The sequence below is a fragment of the Zalophus californianus genome, chromosome 4 (assembly GCF_009762305.2).
Source record: "Zalophus californianus isolate mZalCal1 chromosome 4, mZalCal1.pri.v2, whole genome shotgun sequence".
Taxonomy (NCBI): domain Eukaryota; kingdom Metazoa; phylum Chordata; class Mammalia; order Carnivora; family Otariidae; genus Zalophus; species Zalophus californianus.
The window spans coordinates 78,908,807-78,931,761 of NC_045598.1; the positions used below are offsets into that span (position 1 = coordinate 78,908,807).

Sequence of the window (22,955 nt, forward strand, 5' to 3'; positions counted from 1 at the left end):
GTCCTCATATATTTTTTTTAAATTACAAGGTGCTAAGCATGTTATTAGGGAAGTGTCTTGAACCTTCCAGATCAACTCCACTACTAGCTGAGTCACTGAGTGACCTCATTTGATATGCTGTAGAGTACAAACCACCCACCTGGCCCACCAAATCAGGATATGTAAGAACATGGTGGTGCTTTTGAGTCACTGAGTTTTGGGGGTAATTTGTTATGCACCGATAACTGAAACATCTACTGTCCACCACCCATCATCTAAAATAATTTTGCCTTCCTCACCATTCATGTTAAGTATTCACTGAGAACTTTTTTCCACTTCAGAACCTCTCTCCACTGTTATCCAACTTCACGTTTCATAAGTTCATTTCTGAGGTTTCATTTCTTTGATAAAACACTGATCTGCTATGACATTTAATTACAGGTCATGCTATGAACCCTGCTTCTTGGAAGCTATTGGTAACTGGAAGCATTCCTTCTTCACTTTTAAACTAGAAACACTTCTTCCTCACTTTTTAACTTGTGCAATCATGAGAAGACCTGCATTTTACATCTCAACCGGTCAGATGCTTGTTAGAAAGCATTTTTTGTTTCAACTCTTACTGAAATCTTTCAGTAAAATGTTCTGGGTTATCACTCTGAACAATAGTTGTCAGTGATTGAGAGAGTGAACCGAAAAGTACATACCTCAGAAATGGTATTAACATTTTTGTCATTTGATGTTTTCTTGTAACTTACTAAGAGTGGGATCCCATAAGTTTATCCCAGTTACTGAAGGTTGTATTTAAGCCCCCTTTTCTTTTTCTTTAAAATCCTGCCATGTATCCTCTGGGCAGCCAAGAATAGCCTCTTATTAGACATCCTTGTTATGGGGACCCATGAGAAGTTTCTCAGGTCTTAGGAATACTGGGGTTTCTCTAAAGCAGTTAGTTTGTTTTTATCTTCTAATAATAGTGAACACAGAACTGATTTTTGTGTTAGATACTACGAAGCTCAGGGCCCACCTTTACCAACTGTCACACAGGTTCACGGAATCATTTTACTAACTTCACCCTGGCTCCATCTGATTTCTTCCACTGTCCTTTTCCTCTCTCCCTAATTTCCTCACTTAACAAACTAGTTGTGTTATAGGCATTTTAATAAGTGGTCTTAAAAGCAGTGTACAGCGAGATGGGGTGTTTCAGAAATCTTTCAAGCTCTTAACAGTATTTTGAAGGCCCTTCTTTCATCTGCACTCTACCATGTCCGCACTTTGTATGCTTTGTAATGCTTCTCAGTTGAGGAGTCAGGGTATTTCCTCATAGTCAGGAAGCCTTAGACAAGTTCCAGTAAGTGAACCTTCAGTGACACAAGCCAAAAGTCACTAAAACCTGCTTCTCAACAGAACTGCTTTGCTTAAAAAAACCAAGGAAAATACATCCGTTATTCAAATATCTAGATATTTGTAGAAGGCTGGGAACACTAAGACTTCCTTCTGACCTTTACCTGTAATTATACTTTGTTAGTCTTCTTTGGTTTTGATGATTTAAAATAAATTTCTGAAGATCACATTTGAGATGAAGAAACTGTATTAGCAGTTTCGGTTCCTTAAAATAAACATTAACTAAATGATTTTTAGTTGAATCATTTCAGTTTATTTCACTAAGTACTTTGTAATTGTTAAAAACTCTGTCTTGTTCTAAGTGGCTTACAAAAATGCATATAATGAAATAAAATTAAAAATGTATCTGTGGAGACAACAAAAGAGAGCATGTTAAAATGTAACTAAAAGTAAATACTGAAAACACATACATCTACGGTGGCTTAAGGACAGAGGCAGACTTAGCGCTTAGGCTCAGTTCTCTTTCCTTAGCACTGCCTTCTAATCCAGAAAGCTCTAATGCTGCTTTTTGTGTGGCAAAGATTAGAGGTCACTAATGTTGTTTTACTTGTAATACAAACTGTAACATCACAAATATGTCATGGCTGCAGTTTTCAAGTACCAAATAATTCAACCTATAGTAGCATTCATGAGTCAGAAACCATCCCAAAAATCATATGGTAGGTAAGAAGTTGATCCACACCTTGACCCTGAGAAAAACTGGGTAAGTCCTCAACTTTCTGTGCACAGAGACATCATACCAAATGATTAACAATTCTGAGTGTTCTTACGGCGGAGTGGCATGAGTTGAAGCAATGTTCTGAGAACGACTCCTTCTGGAAGAATATGCAAAGGGTAAAACTATTACTTCTTCTTCTTGTTTTGGTATTTAATTCTTTCATAGCGGGTCCTTATTTTACCCAGTGGAAGGCAAAACTTAATATTCTTGGAATATAAGTTTTTCTGAAAAAGAGAACAGATAAGATACTTGCCTAACTCCACCTATGAATGTCATTGTCAGTTCTATTACTAGGTTGGTTATGATCCCAAGCAATATATACAAAATACGAAATTTTATATTTATTGAAATCCCAAGCAGTTTGCTGGGAAAAGAGAGGTTCCATAAATAATGATATTAAAGGAAGAATCCACAAAGAATCATTACGAGAAATGGCCAACACTCCTTAGGTACCACAAATACATCAGTCAGGATGTATACTGCTACTGGAGATGAAATAAACTGAACCAATTTAAAATTATTTCTGACCAGGTTAAAATTATACTGATTTAATAAGACTAATTCACCTGGAACACAACATTGACTCTGGATAAAATTAATCTTTTCTCCCGTTTCATTTCCTAAAGAAAGAAAACAGTTCTCTTGCTTCATCGACCTTTAACCCAAACTTTCTAGGAAGTCTTCATTACCTTTTTAAGTCCTTTTTATATAGCTGCATTTAGTTCTTCTGTCACATACTAACATACCTTTGCTCCAAGAATACTCTGGTTTCAACTGTGACTTTTAATGCTAACAAGCAGATTTCTGTATCCCAGCTTCACCAATTTTCTGGACCTGAACTTAGAAAGGGGCATTTCGGGTATACTGTCTCCACTCTACACACAAACACACCTGGCATTTCTGGTATACCATCTCCCCCTACACACTAACACACGCGCGTGCGCTCACTCTATAGTATTGTTTAGCTTTGATCATGTAATTTTAAAGTTTTTTGTATATGTTAACAAACTTTATACCTTCTAAATGTTTAATTCAATTTTCTTCAAATAATCAAGTGTTGAAAACTTTACGAAAGTGTTATTCATCTTAAAATGGTTGAGGTTTCCCTTTTTCTCCCTCAAAGGGTCTAAGCATGGGTGGGTTTTTTGTAGACACACCTGTTTTTATCCCAAAGGGTATATGACTGATTTTCCCTCAAGTCAACTTTTTTCAAACAGGGCCAGTCTATATTAATTTGTGTGATGATGTTAATTTTCAAAACATCTTGAGTAAATAAAGGGAGATATAAAATACTGTGGCTTGCTTGGTGAATCTTAATTGCGAAATTTCTTCTTCTTCCGAAACTTCTTTCCTGCTGCATTTGCTGCTTTTTCAGCCATGATCTCTGAGTACTTCCTTCGGTTATATCTAAAAAGAAAACCAAACTTTTAAGTTCTAAAGTATGATAACAGAAGTTAATGTGATGGGGTGGTGTAACTACTAAATCTCCAAAAACTGTTTGCATTTTCACTATTTTAGCATATTTGTACTAAATTCCACCATGTGGAGCCATATTTGGAGCTGCGGGACTGAGCAGTGACCAAGACAACCATAGTCCCTACCCTCGTAGAGCCTGCAGTCTGAGCCTGCCGTGAGAAAAAAATGGCAACTATAAGGGAGGGCTTTTGAAAACTTTCAACCACTGGAGGCCCATGTACCATATCCAGTTATCAGATGATATCAAATGCTTTAAAGATTTTTATAGGATGAAATGTAAAAATAGCAGACTGATGTAGAAGCAGGTATGAGGCTCCAACTATCTTTAAGCCAGACATTAAAGTCAGACATTAAAGAGATCTGCACTAAATCATTTTTGTTTTGTTCATGAAAATATATGTCAATGTGTAATGGTATGTTTTATTTTAAAAGGAATCAATAAATATTTTTAAAGTTTTTTAATTTTAATTGCCACTGTGGTAAATATTGATAAATGTGGTCCACAGAAGTTCAAAAGAAGGGCTTATCAGTTCAGTTTGAACCTAATCAAGGATGGAAAAAATGAGATTAGAGCAGAAATAAAATAGAGGCTAAAAAAACAAAAAAGCCAGACTCATTAAGAAAAAAGAGAACTCAAAATCAGAAATGAAGAATTAACAGATGCCACAGGAATACAAAGAATTACAAGAGGATACTATGAAAAAGTATATGCCAATAAATTGGGACAATCTAGAAAACAAATGGATTGCTAGAAACGGACAATCTTCTAAAACTAAACAATCAGGAAGAAATAGAAAATTTGAACAGATCTATTACTAGTAACAAAACTGAATCAGTAATCAAAAGACTCCCAACAAAATTCAAGACCAGATGGATTCACAGCTGAATTCTTCCAAACATTTAAAGAAGAGTTAATACCTATTCTTCCCAAACTATGCCAAAAAATAGAAAAGGAAGGAAAACTTCCAAATTCATTTCACGAGGCCAGCATTTCTCTAATACCAAAGCCAGACAAAGACACTACAAAAAAAGAAACTACAGGTCTATATGCCTGATGAACAAAGATGCAAAAGTTCTCAACAAAATATTAGCAAACCGAATCCAACAATACATTAAAAACATCATTTACCACAATCAAGTGGGATTTGATCCATGTATGCAAGAGCAGTACAATATCTGCAAATCAATGTACATTGACAAGAAAAGAATAAAAACCATATGATCATCTCAAAAGCTGATGGAAAAAAAAAAAAGCAAACCATTTGTTGAGGTGTCTGTGTGGCTCAGTTGGTTAAGTGTTGGGACTCTTGATTTTGGCTCAGGTCATGATCTCAGGGTAGTGAGATCAAGCCCCGTGGTGGGCTCCGTGCTGGGTGTGGAGCCTGCTTAGGATTCTCTCTCTCTCCCTCTGACCACCCCATCCCCCGGCATCTTTTAAAAAAAGTCAAAGTACAACATCCATTCATGATTTAAAAACTCTTTTAAAAATCTATAAAAAACTTATCAAACTCAACACCCAAAGAACAAATGATCCAATCAAGAAATGGGCAGAAGACATGAACAGACATTTTTCCAAAGAAGACATCCAAATGGCCAACAGACACATGAAAAAGTGCTCAATATTGCTCAGCATCGGGGAAATCCAAATCAAAACCTCAATGAGATACCACCTCACACCAGTCAGAATGGCTAAAATTAACAAGTCAGGAAATGACAGATGTTGGCGGGGATGCGGAGAAAGGGGAACCTTCTTACACTGTTGGTGGGAATGCAAGCTGGTGCAGCCACTCTGGGAAAGAGGGTCCTCAAAAAGTTGAAAATAGAGCTACCCTACGACCCAGCAATTGCACTATTGGGTATTTACCCCAAAGATAGAAATGTAGGGATCCGAAGGGCTACGTGCACCCCGATGTTTACAGCAGCAATGTCCACAAAAGCCAAACTATGGAAAGAGCCAAGATGTCCATCGACAGATGAATGGATAAAGAAGATGTGGTATATACACACATACCCACACACGCGCGCGTGCGCACACAATGGAATATTATATAGCCATCAAAAGGAATGAACTCTTGCCATTTGCAATGACATGGATGAAACTGGAAGGTATTATGCTCAGCGAAATAAGTCAATCAGAGAAAGACGTATCATATGAGGAATTCTTAATCTCAGGAAACAAAGGGTTGCTGGAGTGGTGGGGGGTGGGAGGGATGGGGTGGCTGGGTGATAGTCATTGGGGAGGGTATGTGCTATGGTGAGCACTGTGAATTGTGTAAGACTGATGAATCACAGACCTGTACCTCTGAAACAAATAATACATTATACGTTAAAAAAAAAAAAAAAAAAAGAAGAGAAAAATGAAGGGGGGGAGAAATCGGAGGGGGAGACAAACCATGAGAGACTATGGACTCTGAGAAACAAACTGAGGGTTCTAGAGGAGAGGGGGTTGGGGGATGGATTAGCCTGGTGATGGGTATTAAAGAGGGCACGTTCTGCGTGAAGCACTGGGTGTTATAGACAATGAATCATAGAACACTACATCAAAAACTAATGATGTAATGTATGGTGATTAACATAACAATAAAAAACTCAACAAAGTGGGTTTAGAGGAAACATACCTCAACACAATAAAGTCCACATATGAAAAATACACAACTAACGTGATACCCAATGGTGAAAAACCAAGAGCTTTCCCCTCTAAGATTAGGAACAAAACAAGGATGTCCATTCTCACTGCTTTTATTCAATATAGTACCAGAAATCCTAGCTGCAGCAATTAAATAAGAAAAATAAAAGGCATCTAAATTGGGAAGGAAGAAGTAAAAGTGTCACTATTTACAGATGACATGACACTACATAAAGAAAACCCTAAAGACACCACCAAAAACTATCAGAATAAATGAATTCAGTTAAACTGCAGGATACAAAATTAATATACAGAAATGCTATGTTTCTATACACTAATAACAAAGTAGCGGAAAGAAAAGTTAAGAAAACAATCCCATTTACAATTGTACCACAGAAAGAACAAAATACCTAGGAATAAATTTAACCAAGGAGATTGATAGCTGTAAGACACTGATGAAAAAAACTGAAGACAACACAAATGGAAAGATATCATGCTCATGGAAGAATTAATATTCTTAAAATGTCCATAGTACCCAATGCAATATACAGATTCAATGCAATTCCTAGCAAAATATCACAATAGCATTTTTTGCAGAGCTAGAACATATAATCCTAAAATTTGTATGGAACCACAAAAGACCTCAAATAGCCAAAGCAATCTTAAGAAAGAACAACAAAGCTAGAGGTATCAAAAACCCAGATTTCAAGATATACTACAAAGCTATAGTAATCAAAACAGTAAGATACTGGCACAAAAACAGATCAGTGGAACAGAAGAGAGCCCGCAGATAAACACACACTTACATGGTCAATTAATCTATGACAAAGGAGGCAAGAATATACAATGGAGAAAAACAGTCTTTTTAATAAATGGTGTTGGGAAAACCAGCTACATGCAAAAGAATGAAACTGGACCACTTTCTCATACCACACGCAAAAATCAAAATGGATGAAAGACCTACATGTCAGACCTAAAACCGTAAAACCCCTAAAAGACAACATAGGCACCAATCTCTCGGGACATTAAGTCCTAGCAATAAAATATTTATGGATATGTCTCTTCAGGCAAGGGAAAAAAAATTAAAAATAAACAAGTGGGACTACACCAAAATAAAAAGCTTCTGCAGAGCAAAGGAAACCAATAAAACAAAAAGGCAACCTACTGAATGGAAGAAGATTCATGTGCAAATGATAAGGAGTTATATCCAAAATATATAAGTAACCTACACAACTCACACCAAAAAACCAAACAATCTGATTAAAAAATGGTCAGAGGACCTGAACATTTCCCCAAAGAAGATATACAGAAGGGCAATGCACACATGAAAAGATGCTCAACATCACTTATCACAAGGCAAATGCAAATCAAAATCACAGTGCGACATCACATCATACCAGTCAGAATGGCTGATATCAAAAATACAAGAAATAACAAATGTTGGCAAGGATTTGGAGAAAAGGAACCTTCATGTACTGTTTGTAGGAATGTAAATTGGTGTAACCACCATAGAAAACAATGTAGAGGTTCCTCAAAAAATTAAAAATAAAAATACCATGACTTAGTAATTCCACTACTGGGTATTTACCCAAATAAAACAAAAACACTAACTCAAAAAGATATATGCACCCCAGCATTATTTACAATAGCCAAGATATGGAAGCAACCCGTGTCCCATCAATAGATGAATGAATAAAGATGATGTGAGACACACACACACACACACACACACACACACACACACACACACACACAGGAATATTACCGAGCCATATAAAAGAATGAAATCTTGCCATTCAGGACAACATGGATGGACCTAGAGGGTATTAAGCCAAGTGAAGTAAGTCACACAGAGAAAGATAAATACCATATGATTTCACTTATAAGTAGAATCTAAAAAAGCAAACAAAACAGACTCTCAAATACTAGTCCGAATGCCTAGTATCAAAAAGAAGTAACAAGTGTTAGTGAGGATGTGGAGAAAAAGGAACCCTTGTGCTTTTGTTGGTAGGAATGTAATTTGGCACAACCACTATGGTTGCGCCAAAACAGTATGGAGGTTCCTCAGAGAGAGACAGAGAATAAACTGGTGGTTGCCAGAGGTGGGGGATGGGTGAAATAGGTGAAGGGGAATAAAGAGATACAAACTTCCAGTTATACAATAAGTCATGGAGATGAAAAGCACAGTATCGGCAATACCGTCAATAATATTACAACAGTGTTGTATGGTGACAGATGGTGACTACACTTAGAGCAGTGAGCATTTTGTAATGTATAGAATTGTCAAACCCTACATTGCATACCTGGAACTAATGGAACACTGTAAGTCAATTATACCTCAACAAACAAAACCAAAAACCACATACAACACAGAAAATCACATTTTCTCCTGTATATTACACTTACTTCTTCTGTCCCAAGACATTCCTACTAATGAACATATGACGTATTAAATACATTCAATGAAGTTCCTATCCCAAAGTGTTCAGAGGCCAGAAACCTCTTAAAGAGGTTGTAGAAGGAATTAAAACATTCCATGGAGATTGGCTAGTAGAGTGTTTCGCATAGTGTGATAACATAAATTTAGGTGGTAGACAATATTTACTTTAAGCAATGTATTTATCTTCATGGACATTATAAAAATTATAAGCCAACAAACCCATTTACAGTAGACAATATAAAGTTTCCTTTTAAAATAAAGCAGGCAGCATACAGATAATGCAAACATTGTGAAAATGGTACTCAGTGACTGAAGTATGGGAAAAATGAACTAAGAACACTACCTCTAACCTGCAGTTTTATGAGTTTCATTCTACAAAATTTCTAGTTTACTCTCCCAACTTCCTCACGCTATTTTTTAGTAAAAGCACTATCAACGCTGCTGTGATTTCTGAGATTGCTATCATCAAGATTACAAAATACAGGTCAATTTTTAACCAGAACATAGTTAACACAGTAAACAAAGACTTAATCAGCTTGCACCATGCCTGTGTGGGGATGGAGAAAAAGGCTTGAGAGACAGTTAGGAAATGGGAGAGACTGACAGTATGAATGTGGACTGAAGGAGGAGGTGTCAAGGACTTGCTGATGGATGGATGGTGATACTGTTCAGTCATGAGATACAGAGCACTGGGAGAGGATTAGATTGCACAGGAAAGGCCAAGTTAACTCATAGAGGTGCTTATGAGAAACCCCTGGATGTTCCTGAGGCAGCAGCTGGATATGTGGGTCTAGACTCAGGAGCGATCTGGACTACACATCCTGCATTTGGAAGCCAACAGTATATACATTATAATTAAAGCCCTGCAGGGGATGAGATTTCCAAGGAGAGAGTAATAAGAAAAGAGCACTGCTTATTTCTAAAAATTTTTACCATTACCCAAACTAATTAAATGGCTTACATAAATAACACTTGTGTTAAATCTGTTTTCCATGCTGACAAAAGTTTTTAAAACCCTGAACAGTTCTTTTCACTTTTGCTATTAAACCAATCTGGAAGTTCAACAAGGGTTTCTATGTGAGGTATGCTTTTAAATCTCCTATAATATATACATAGTGGCTTCAAGTACATTTAAACATATTCCCAAATGCTCCCATCTTAAAAACTCCATGCCCACTACTAGTCTCGCCTCTCTCCCTCTTCTCAAACTTCAAAGAACTGTCTCCATTTCTTCTTTTCAACAAACTCTCCAATCCTCTTCAGTCTGGTTTCCTCCTCATCACTCCCCTAAAACTCCTGGCAAGAATGTTTTGACCTCCATGTATATCCAAAGGAAGTTTTTAGTTTTTCTTTCCTTTTTTTTAGTTTTATTTAAATTCAATTAATTAACATACAGTGTATTATTAGTTTCAGAGGTAGAGTTCAGTGATTCATCAGTTGTATGTAACACCCAGTACTCATTACATCACATGCCCTCCTTAATGCCCATCACCCAATTTGATCTCTCAGCAGCAATTATTCCTGTTAACCACTCCCTCCAGTTTGTATCTGCTCGAAGTATTCTCCTCCTTTGACTTCTGTGACACTATGCCATCCTGGTTTTCTTAATAGCCTCTTAGCTATTCTTTCCTAGTCTCCTTTGCAGACTCATTCTCCTCTAGCCAGTCAAATATTTTCAAGCTTCCATCTCAAGCAGTGGTTCTAAACTGGGAATGCTTATGCCCAACAGGGGACATGTGGAAATGTTGCACCCATCCATTTTTGTCACAAACTGGGGATGGGGTGCTACTGGCATCTAGTAGGTAGAGGCCAGGGATGTTGTTAAACATTCTACAATACACAGGACAGTTCCCCCTAATAAAGAATTATCCCATTCAAAATGTAAATAGTGCTGCTGTTGACACTGTGCTAAAGTCATTTGAAAATTACTTGAAATTTTAAAGTTTATGTATATTCTAAAGGAAAACATACATAAATCAAAGTGAAACATAAATTCCTTTACCTTCTGAACTCAGAATCAGCCAGCAATTCTTCCACAATAGTTCTCTTCCTTTGTTTTTTGGGAATTCGTGAATGGTAGAAGTCAGCTGGATTGTCAACAATGGTTCCAATCTATGAGCAATTGATTGAAATAAGTCATGAAATACTTGAATGGTAAATTGCTTTCATATTTCAGGGTAGCTCTAACAAAGTCTATTTATAGAAAGGAATGGAAAACACAACTTAAATGATATCAATACTAAAGTCAATTTGCCATTTTTTAAAAGCAAAAATAAGTCACCTATTCAATTGGCACTGGGTCCTACTAATGACATTTCACTAGAATTTACAATAAAAGGCCAAAAATCCTTTTATATAATTTAGTGCTAGGCAGGACAGTAAATTCTTGATGAACAGTGTAACTAGAAAAGTGGGACAGAGAATATAAATTCTTTTTTTAGTCTCCCAATTTAGTAAAATTGACACATAAACTCTACTATACACCTATTTGGTCTCCTAGGTCATCATAAATGCTACCAGCATAGAACCTTCTTAGTAACCACTCTGCATTTGTTCCTACATTCAACCAAGTAAAATTTACAGTGTCCACTATGTGCCACGTACTGTGCTAAGTGTTTGGGAAATAAAGACAAAGAATATCTGGTCCCTGCCAGCAAGGAGCTCGTAGTCTTAAGGAAAATCCACAGTCAAGTAACTGAAAGATTAAAGCATAACATAATTATTATGCTAAACAAAACACTATAGACGCCCTCAAAAAAAAGTGACCAACTCTACCTAAGGGAGGTCAAGGTTCCTCCAAGTGTGTTGGAGGGCTATGTGACAGAAGAGCTGGTGAGCTGGTCTGAGTGCAGACTGTATAGACTCTATCCTACAGGTCATAAAGAATCACTGAAGATATCACTGAATGTTATCTGTGATATCACTGAGCAGAGGTGTATCATGAACAGACCGCCTTTTTTTAAAAAGAACAGATAACTGGCTACAATGCGGAGGATGGACTAGAAGGGAGAGCAAACCTGGAGGTAAAGGACTATTAGACTAATTCAGGTAAGTGACAAGAAAGAACAGAATGAAGGTGACAGCTACCAGAGGGTGAATCATCTGGATTTTCATCTGAAAACACTTTGAAAACCAACTTTTAACTTATTTTCAGCATTTGCCTGGGGATGCCTCTTTATCTGGAGAAGAAGAGTTTGGTGCAAATGTTCCCTATTTCCTCCTCCATCATGTAAGGCTTCTTGCTGTTAGGCTAATACTATTCATATATGGTATACCCAACTTAGAGGTTCCGTAACTTTTAGAGGTATGACCTGGAAACTTAGTTACCATCTGCAACACCTTCTCTCTATATGGAATGCCATTACAAGCTGGTGGCCAAAAGGTTTTCTGAATTGGGTTCTGCCCATTATTATACAGCCTCAGCAGATGTGCCCTATAAATATTCACCTATTTAAAGAGTAAACAGTAAGAACACTATAATGCCTTCCAAACTAAAATCCACACATCACCGCCGTTATTGTTTGTTTCATACCTGGAAATACTTGGGGAAGCCATCCCTATCATTTTTCTTGTAAAACCTTTTTGGGTCCATGCTAGCTCTCATCTTCAGTGCTTTGAGATCATTTTTTAGTTCATCTGTCAATTCTGGAGCTTTCATACCAAACCAGCCATCACCTGCTGTTTTCTGTCGTTCTTTCTGAAATTCAGATTTCAAAAATAATTAAACAGAAAATTCTAACTTTAATAAGCAATGTATAAACTATACCTCATTCCCTCCAAAATTATATATACAAAAAACTTCATGAATTAAAAACAAATGAGGTTACTTAACAGAATGTATTAGTCCCCAGATTCACTTTTCATAAAAGAAGTTAAATCACAGTAAGTGTTTTCTTTGGTCAATTAGGCACAGTATTATCAGTTTCATAAATGAGGGCTCCTTAAAATTTATTTTTTCTATCTTAGTAAGAACTGCTGACTTGCAGGGGCGCCTGAGTGGCTCAGCCGGTTAAGTGCCTGCCTTCAGCTCAGGTCATGATCCTGGGGTCCTGGGATCGAGCCCCGAGTCAGCTCCCTGCTTTGCAGGGAGTCTGCCTCTCCCTCTCTCGCTGCTGCTCCCCCAGCTTGTGCTCTCTCCCTCTCTCAAGTAAAATAAAAAAAAATTAAAAAAAAAAAAAAAAAAAAAGAACTGCTGACTTGCTGGAAGAACAATACACAGCTTCAATTTTTATTGTGCAATATAGCCTACACAAGAGATAATGTATAAAAACATTTTCAGTTCTGGAGCTTATATTTAAATATTAACAATTTTATTCAGTCACCAAGGTGACTCAGTCACTCCAACAAGTCCAGAAATCTGTATTATTTCTACAATTTAAAAAAAAGTTGTATTTTTTGGAAACTCCTAGCAAGTTATTTACTTAATTTTATTTTTATTTCATGAATACATTATGGAGTGTCTACCATGTGCCAGCATATTCCATATTAGTGATGAGAGATTACTGGTGCACCACCCTCAAATTTCCTCCAAGCTCTCTTAATAACTTCTTTACACTTATTAGTTGAAATGGCAGATGGAAACAATCCCCTATTTTTACAAAAGAAAAGAGTTTCCTATCCTCTCACTGGGCAGACTACAGAGACCCGGGTTTTTAGATGGCTACATTAAGGTCCCTACAAAGGCCTGCAACGGAGCTCTTAGCTCTTGGTGAACAGTACCTATAAGCCAAGAAGTATGGACAGTGACCTTATATGCTGGCTGTCACTGTTTTAAGAAAGGGGGGGGGAGCTGTTCTCTATGTGCACCACTTGGTGCACTTTCACTTTGTGAAAATCTACATAAAATGTGTTTATGGAACTATATTTTATGGGCCCTTAAATCTGTGAAAACTTTCTTTGCAAATATATATTTTTTAAGATTTTAATTATTTTTTAAAATTTAATTTTTTAAAATAATAATCTTTACACCCTATGTGGGGTAGAACTCAAAACCCTGAGATCAAGAGTCGCATGCTTTACTGAATGAGCTAGCCAGGTGCCCCGAAAATACATATTTTTAAATTATACAACCATGTTGTATGAGCTGAATGTATATAGTCAAACACACCTCAACAATCTAAATTATGAGAGTCACTATACTTACTCTGCGTTTTTTCTGAAGTTGATGCTTTGATTCACTATATGGTGGAACACAGTAGTTTTTTTCAAAATCAGGAGTAATGATGGTTTTCTGCAAAAGCTAAAAAATATTAAAGTGGTTTTAAGATAGTATCAGAATACCATATAATTTTTTCCAACATCTTTTGCCTTATAAGAGAAATATCTCCCACACAGAAGACTACTCCAAATATATTAACCCTCTTTATACACAACCATACTACTGCAAAGTTGTTTCGGTCCTTAGTCTGTAAATTATATCACAATAAAGATGCTTTAGAAGGCAAACTGAAGGATTATTTTAGGAAACTTCATTCATCTTAAATTTCTTTTTCTAAACTGAATCAGCACATATCAGATTTACATTAATGTGTCTAACTTGTATTTATTGGCTTACTAACCAGCCACTTGCACCAAACAACTGGAAAATAAAGTCAACAGGAACAAACGCCAAAATGGCTCTTGAAGTCTCTGAAAACAAACAAACAAACAACCCTAACTAGTCTTATTAATAAGTTCTTTTGATGTTGATAAAACAGCTTCTTCTGATCTAAGGAGACTGTATTATTAACATGTACAGTGATACAGATTCGATTAAACAACATATACATCTATCTAGATAAGTCTTTTTGCAATTCAACAATATATCTCAGATGCTCTTTCAGTATCAATTCACACATAGATCAACTTCATTCCTTTTAATAGCTGTTACGCACTAACATTTTTCTTCTGACATTTAGTTTGTCTCCATCAAACCTTTTTCCATTGAACACTGTAAACACAATCTCTGCACACTTGTGATTATTTCTGTAAGATTCCAAAATGCATCACTTAAATATTGACAGGTACTGCTAAATTGCCTTGCATTCAAGTAATGTTAAGTCCTACCAACGGTTAATCAGTGCCCTTTTTCTTTAAGTTGCCACCAGCCCGGGGTATTATCCTTTTGTGTGTTCTCACTGGTGCCTCATGGCCGTTTTCCTTTGTTGTTGATCATCTTTTTGTGTATTTATTAGCTCTGTGTAAGTGTTCTGTGGGAGAACACTTGCATTCACAGAACACTGGTATTTTGTATCTTAGTGGTATTAACCTATGGTCTTTTACTTGTCTTTGTTAAGGTGTTAATTGTGAAAGTTTTAAAATTTTGTGTAGTCAAACCTGTTAATCTTTTCCTAAATGACTTCTGCATTGTCTGTATAGGATGAACAAATATTGTCATAATACTGTTTACGTCACTAAAAGGTCTTCAGGATAATTCATCATCTCCCATAGGGTATGAACTGAAGAAGACTGCTCCTTGGCCCTCAAAACAGTTCACAGAAATACTAATTTGGTCAGTAGCATTTGAAATTATCAATTCAGAAATCCCCAAATCCCCTAGAAGTTTCCAGATAGTAGAGAGGCAGTCTAGACTTTCGAGCTTGATATTTATTTAGTAGATTATTAAGAGCTTTAGGACAGTGGTTCTCAACTGGGAGCAAATGGCAATGTTTGAAGACACTTCTGGGGTGTATGTGCAGAGGGGTGTGGGGGGGTGGATGCTATTGACAACTAGTGGGTAGACATGAGGGATGCTGCTACATATCCTACAATGAACAAGACAGCCTCCCACAACAAAGAATCATCCAGCCCAGGTTGAGAAATCCTGTTTTAGGAATATAAAGCTAAAAAACAGTAAAATGACAATTATAATATGATCAAAAATGAGTCAGATCTATACTTGGTGTTGCAGAAACACAGAGGAGGTGGTGGAGAGGACTAGAGTCAGAGAATGTTTCCCAAAGGCAGTGATCTATGATCTCTGCACTGGCCTGGGAAAGAGCAGGGTATGTTCAGGGAACTACAGTAGTCTTCAGTGGTAAGAACATAGCAGGTGGACAGAGCTGAAGGAACAGAAGCACCTTGAACGTTCTGAGAGACTTAAACAGAAGAATATCATAATCAGGTTTGTGTTTCATTTCGTTTTGTTTTGAAGTAATATCTACCCCTAATATGGGGTGCTAACTTACAACCTGGAGATTAAGAGTCGCACGCTCTTCTGACTGAGCCAGCCAGGTACCCCTTTTTGTTTTTAAAAAGAGAAATCTACCAAAAGTACAGAGGGCGGCTTGGAGAAAAGAGTAAGGAGGCTATTGCAGAAGTCTAGATGAAAAATAAAGGCTTGCCACTAGCCAGTGACAGTGGGGTGAAAAGGAGGGAACAAAGTAGACTATGTTAGCAACAGCATCTGCTAGGTTCAGTGACTGACTGCAAAAGGAAACGAGTTTGGCATCATTAACCAGGCCAGAGAATACTAAAGAAGTAGCTGGTTCAGGCAGAGAAGCGAAGGAGGGCAATTAGGGAGGTCAAGTGCCTGAGCACATATGAATAAACAGGCAAGAGACACAACAGGATTTAAAGACCTGGAAGGACAGCAAGGCTAGAGAATACAGATTTGGAGAAGCCATGCCATGTGACTTAAGCTGAGGGTTTAGATGAGATGACCTACCCTGTAATTCCCTTCTGAAATTTTATGTACAATTTTATGCCTATGTAAACATGTATATTTTTCCTGGTGGGGGGAATTGGCACCCACAGTTTTCAGATTCTCAACAGTATCCATAACAGTTATGAACTAAAAATACAGCAAGAAAAGAGAATAAAACACAACCCCTAGGATAAATGGTGGGTGCAAGAGGAATGCTGATCCGGTATTAATTTATTTTTTAGTAAGTGTTATCTTTTATAGCTAGGACTTTCAGGGGGAAAAAAGGAGCACGGTAGGCTAATGTGGTTTCACTGCAGGAAAATCAGTCTCTTACCAAAGACTGATCATGTCTAGAAGTGATTGGTTAGTTCTATGAAAACCAACAGTACAGCATGTAACTTACCTCGTTTTTCTTTTTCTCGTTGATCTGTGTTAGGGTTCTCTTGTTTGACTGTAGTTTGTCTGCATTGAAATTAATATACAAACCACCCAACTGCTTGATACTCATACCAGGGTCTAGGCTGCTGCTTGTCAACTTCAGACTGAAAGACAATGATCACTTAAAGATCAAGTAATCAGATCAAAATGGAAACAACTGAGACTGTATTTTTAAAATCACTTTTTTCTTCTCTCCCCTTTTACTGCCAATGACCCCCCCGCCAAAAGGAAATCTTATTTTTACAATGGAGTTTCTGAAAAACTGAAACACGTTTTTAAATCTAATAAAATCATTTAGAAGAAAATTCCAGGATGAATAATGAATGAAAAAAGTTTTTTGGGAGCCAATCTAAATCTATTCCTCAGATTAACTTAAAGAGGATTAAGACTATATAATATGCCAGTAGACTTCATAAAGGGATTTTATAAAGAAAAGAATTGTAAAGAGGAGATATATCTGGCAATTCAGCTCAACTTCATATACAGATAGTGAGTTAACAAATGTACATACCTCTCTATTTCTAAAACCCAATGAGAAAGACAGGTTCTGAACTTCTAGGTTATCCAAATTTAGAAGGTTTTTCTGGGTAAATAAGGGCATTTGGTAGTGCCTCTAAATCAGTGAGTTTTAAACAGCAGTGAACATCTGTATTTCTCACCAGAGATTTTCAAAAATACAGAAGTCATAGCCCGTATCTACCAAATCAGTTGGGTCTGGGCTCCTGCTATATTTATGTAATAAGAATTTCTACTTTTATATTACTGAAAGGTCCTTTTTATAAGCAAATACATTTGGACTTCCAGATACTTTCTTCCCTAATTATTCATATAAACTAAGCAGTTGAAAGCTTTGATCAACCTCTACTGGAAAGTGAAATCGTTCTACTGCAGTGGTTTGGCAGTGATTCTCAACCCTAAAGGTTTATTAGAATTATCCCGGGGAGGAGTGTGGCTTTTAAAAAATAAGTATGCTTGAGGCTAGCCTCAGAGATTTATTTCATTGGTTTAGCGTGAAAACTGGGCATCTGTTAATGTATAGACTCTGGCCAAGGATGTATTTCCAGTGGATACAGGGCCACCAGAGCCCTGTGCCTAAGAAAAACAAATTTAAAACAGAAAAAAAGAAACTAAAGAAATAGCCCCCAAAGTTAGCACTTGTCAACGGGTGATAGGATTATAGGTGATTATTTTTCAACTTCTCTACAGTTAGCTTGGAGAAAAGATAAAAGTTCCTTTCCTTCCCTTTTATGTTGCTCTTAACAATCATGCAGGAAAATCTTAGATGATTTTGAATAGATCACTGGTGGGAGAAATATGACTAACAGGCAGCCATAGACTAGGGAAATGCTGGATAAAAGAGCTCTTCTAGGGGTGCCTGGGTGGCTCAGTTGTTAAGCGTCTGCCTTCGGCTCAGGTCATGATCTCAGGGATCTGGGATCGAGCCCCGCATCGGGCTCCCTGCTCGGCGGGAAGCCTGTTTCTCCCTCTCCCACTCCCCCTGCTTGTGTTCCCTCTCTTGCTGTGTCTCTGTCAAATAAATAAATCTTTTCTTTTTTAAAGAGCTCTTCCATAAAGAACCTGAGGCAGTAGCTTTCTCAATTCCCATGTTTTCTACTATTTCATATTTTTATGGTAAATCAGCCGCTTGAAATATGTATCAAAAACTTACTTTTAAAAATAAAGGTAAAACTTACAGTTTAGACTTTGTGTTATTTAGTAAGTCGTCTTCATCACTAAACTCACTATCTTTGTTTCTGTCATGGTCTGATGGTTCTTCACTTTTTTCATCCTCTTCTGCCTCTTCTTCCTCCTCAATGGCAACCTCACTTGCCTTGTCTCCCTCATCCAAGTAAAAATGTTTATCAGTACTCAATCCAGGAGTTGTGTCAATTACAAACAATGCATTGTCACATGGCATATTTTCTGATTCTCCATTTAATGATTCCTTTTGACCATTATTTTCAACAAAACACACAGTGTCCTCTTCATTCTGACTATTTTCAGACTGCTGGCTTTCATCACTGCTGAGAACTAATAAAACAGAATCACCTTTGTCCAGGGATGTGTGGAGCTCAGACTTGAATAGTTTGGTTTCACACTCAAAATCTACATCCCTTCCTTCATTCCTGTCTTCACTGATACCTGTAACTGGGCACTCTTCTTCATCACTACCACTATCACCAAATTCTGTCAAGTCACTTGTTTTTATGGTGCTCTTTCTCTCTTCATTCCATCTGTCCACTTCCACCACTGCAAATGATTGAGCTAACGATTTCATTATAGCCTCACAGTTCAGATTTGAGGGCTCTGATGTGGTCTTATTATTTTGGGGGGTTGAATGCCTTTGAGAAACTAACCGCTGAATGCCAGTGTCCTGAGGTTCAGAAAGGCTCTCCAACTGAGAATTTTTCTTATTTATTTCTTTTTCCTCATCTACTATTCCCTTGGTTTCTTGATCTAAATTCTTATTATTCTGCTTTGTTATTTCTTTGAGAGATGCAACACTGGCCTTTTTCTCCTCTCTTATATTAAAACGTTGGCATTTTTGCACTGTTTGTTTTTTTTCTGAATTTCTGTGGAAGGAATCATCATCGAAGTCATTATGAATTTCATTATAGAAATCTGGCTTATTTATCTGAGGAAGAGATCTTACCAGTAAACAGGTTGTTTGTCTGGTATCTGAATCCTCTGAATTCACAGGCACATTTATGATTTGCTTTTCATTTTCTGGTACAATGTCATTATCTTTCTCCTCAGTTTGTGCGTGTAATTTCTTCTGCATACTTCTCGTTCTCATAGTTGCAACTCCAGAAAATGAAGAAATGTCTGAGTATGATGACTCAGCATCAGAAATAGCTTCTGCACGTAATTCTTGGCTTGGCTCTCTTACAGATTTAGCCTTACTTCTTCTGGTCCTTGTAGTTATTACTGTGGGCGGCACAATTCTAGAAATACCTGAGACATGTGATTCAGCTTCAGAGTCATCGTCATTGTCTTCTTCAATATGAGACTGATTTATTGGAGTTATTTTCAGCCTTTTCCGAACACTGGACACTGGAGTGCATGCAACTAAGATCTGCCGTCTCCTAGTTACTCTTAAAATGGGATCCTGGAGCTCAGACACAGAAGAACAACTTGACTCTGCTTCAGAGGTCTCTCCATCAGTAGATGGTTTGTTCATTTCAGATGAGATTGCAGTTCCGCTCTTCCTCTTTCTGGTTTTAGGAGTTCTAGAGACTGGACTTTGTTTTCTAGTGGTCTGTGATTCAGCAGTGGTTGGGTCAACAGGTAGACATTCCTTCCTGACTCTTGGATGTGCCTGAATTCTTTTAGCAGAATTCTGTAAACCAGAATAAATACACTGTAATTTAGGTAGGACTGGAACTAGGGTACTCCTCTCAGGAGAACATTTTAAGAGGGTACTAAAAAACTCAGTAAACAAGATTAACACAAAACCACTACCACCACCCACAAAACAAAACACCTAAATACTAAATACTGGATCTAACACTGCATTTGCAAGGCCCTGCCTCACAACCACCAGTACCCATGATTTTTAACAATAAAAAACAAAAAACATATACTGGATCTGACTTTGCATTTACAGGACCCTGCTTCATTCGCCTCACCCAAGACCTAGATCTAATTTTAGGGAGCAAAACAATTAATTGAAAAGAAAAGTTTCTGCAGGTATCAAATGCCAAATATGCTTGGTGGACCTACATTCTGACACAAAGGGGAAGAGAGAAGAAAAGAAATACTAACTCTGAGCACAGATGTGTTCAGGAATACACACACAGGGCACCTGGGTGGCTCAGTTGGTTAAGCGACTGCCTTTGACTCAGGTCATGATCCCGGGGTCCTGCGATAGAGTCCCACATCGGGCTCCCGGCTCGGCGGGGAGCCTGCTTCTCCCTCTGACCCTCTCCCCTCTCATGCTGTTTCTCCCTCGCTCGCTCTCTAATAAATAAATAAAATCTTAAAAAAAAAAAAAGGAATACACACACAAATGGAATCAGTCGCTACCCTTACCTTTACATACACACATCAATTAACACTCTATTCCCTTCGTCACAGAATCAGACCCAGCGGACGACTAGAGCCACTGAGAGCCACCAGGAGGCGTCACTGCAGCCTTCCCCACTCCAGAATAAAGTGCTGTGGGGCTACTACCAGCTCCCCACGTGACAACGGTAACCTCCTCTTCAACCCTGCTAATTATAGTTAGACTCACACTTGGTAGCCGAAATTAAGCCTCCTTCGTACGGTTTTAACAGGTTAAAAGGCCTCAGCTGTGCATCTGCCATTACGAAGGTGAACTACCCAAAGCAAGTTACCTGACTCTCTGTTCCATGCTAAGGACTGTCTTAAACGACCGTAGCGAGGGCTGAAGAGGAAGCTACGGACTTAGCACTGGGTCTGACACAGCAGCGCGCGACAAGCTCGGGCCCTTTCCGCTGCTCCTCCTCACGCTGCTCCGCCGGACCTTCGCGCCGCCCTATCACCCTAAGTGCCGCTCTGTGAAGCAGCGGCAGAAATGAGAGCGCTCTGCCATCTCCTACCTTCTGCTGGGAGTTTTCAGCCAACGTGGCTTGGATCGGGGCCTGAGGCCTCCCGGACCTGGTCACCACCATCCTCCCGGCTCGCGGCCACCTCGGCCTGCCTCTGTTCCGGCGCCCCGGAAATACGTCAAAGAAGCGTCTCGCTCGCATTTTCCGCGAGGATTCCGGAACTAACGAGAATCTCGTACTAGCCTCCGGCCCACGGACCTGGGTCAGGCGGGTCTGACCTAGGGATTCCCAAGGCGACGGTTTCCAGCGTTCACTCCAGTGCGGTGAAAGTCAGACCCACCGACCTCTGGCACGGAGAGACCTTCGTTGGGGCGGCGAAACAGCAGTGACGGAGGGCCCTCGTCCCAGTTTCACACAAACGAATTGGAAAATCGCATCTTCTTTCCAACTTCAACCATCCTCTCATATGTTTGGTCTTTTAAATGTAGTCATGGGTGTGACCCAATGAGGCGTTTGCATTATTTATAATTTTTGTTTCTGTAACGACGTACTCTTGTCTTATTCGTGAAATTAAATATTAATTTAATTTTTTATTAATAAATAAAAATCAAAAGACTCGGTTAGGGTAAAGATGTATTTTTTAAATGTTCCAGAAACTCAGAGACTGTCTAAAGGTAAGATGGTGACTAGGGATCGGAAATAAGCGGAAAAGAAGAAATGTTAAATTTTATTTTTTTAATTTTTTATTTTTAAAGATCTTATTTATTTGACAGAGACAGGGCCAGAGAGGGAACAGAAGCAGGGGGAGTGGAAGAGGGAGAAGCAGGCTTCCCGCTGAGCGGGGAGCCCAATGCGGGGCTCGATCCCAGGACCCTGGGATCGTGACCTGAGCTGAAGGCAGACGCTTAACGACTGAGCCACCTAGGTACCCTTATTTATTTTTTAAAGATTTTATTTATTTATTTGACAGAGCACAAGTAGGGGGAGCAGGAGAGGGAGAAGCAGGCTCCCTGCTGAGAAGGGAGCCTGATGCAGGGCTCAATCCCAGGACCCTGGGATCATGACCTGAGCCGACGGCAGATGCTTAACCATCTGAACCACCCAGGCATCCCAGAAATGTTAAATTAAAAAAGGAGAGCAATAAAAAAAAATTTTTTTTTTCTTGCAGTGAAGAGAATGACCAGAATCAAGAGAAGGTGTTTGGTGTTCTTTTAGGATGAAGTATGGAGAGTTAGAATATATCTGAGGGGAATGGAAAGGGATACTGTTGGCGAGAAAGGATGAGTTCTTCACCAAATCTATATAACAGAAAACCAATTTTTTTCTTAATTGTCAAAAAACACAGATTTTTCATTGGGCACATGACCACCCAGCTAAATAGGTCCTTTCATAGTTTCCCTTGCAGCCAAATGTGGCTGACTAAATTTTGGCCAATTGGCATAAATTGTGTAGTTCTTTAGGGACATAGGAAAAGAGGAGGTCCTCCCTGACTTCTTTAACTTCCTTTTTCACCCTGGAAAGCTGTATTCTCAGGTTTCAAGCAGCAAGTTTGTGCAATGAAGATAAGGGCCACACTTTAGGGATGGCAGAGCCATGAGAGAGAAAACATGAGTCCCTGACAGCTGATGGAGCTGCCATATCTGTCCTCAACAGCCCACTTCTAGATCTGTCTCACCTGAAACACCTTTTTTCCCCAAGTTTTTATTTAAATTCCAGTTAACATACAGTATAATAATTAGTTTCAG

At 38.3% G+C, this 22,955-nt stretch overlaps 1 protein-coding gene across 2 annotated transcripts; it reads right to left on the reverse strand.

Moving 5' to 3' along the window:
- Positions 1-1,723: 1,723 nt before the first annotated feature.
- On the reverse strand, positions 1,724-21,778 carry DNTTIP2 (deoxynucleotidyltransferase terminal interacting protein 2). Of its 2 annotated transcripts, XR_003522702.2 has the most exons (8): positions 21,262-21,778; positions 18,394-20,039; positions 16,665-16,803; positions 13,781-13,876; positions 12,170-12,334; positions 10,640-10,749; positions 3,253-3,502; positions 1,724-2,319 (listed from the first exon to the last, which is right to left on the reverse strand). XR_003522702.2 is itself a non-coding variant. In XM_027608952.2 (7 exons), the coding sequence occupies exons 1-7, from the start codon at positions 21,409-21,411 to the stop codon at positions 3,409-3,411; spliced, it is 2,400 nt and encodes a 799-aa protein (XP_027464753.1). In that variant the 5' UTR covers positions 21,412-21,778; the 3' UTR covers positions 1,724-3,408. The 2 variants fall into 2 exon arrangements, 1 of the variants encoding a protein (XP_027464753.1); XM_027608952.2 differs by having other exon boundaries at positions 1,724-3,502.
- Between the last annotated feature and the right edge of the window lie 1,177 nt (positions 21,779-22,955).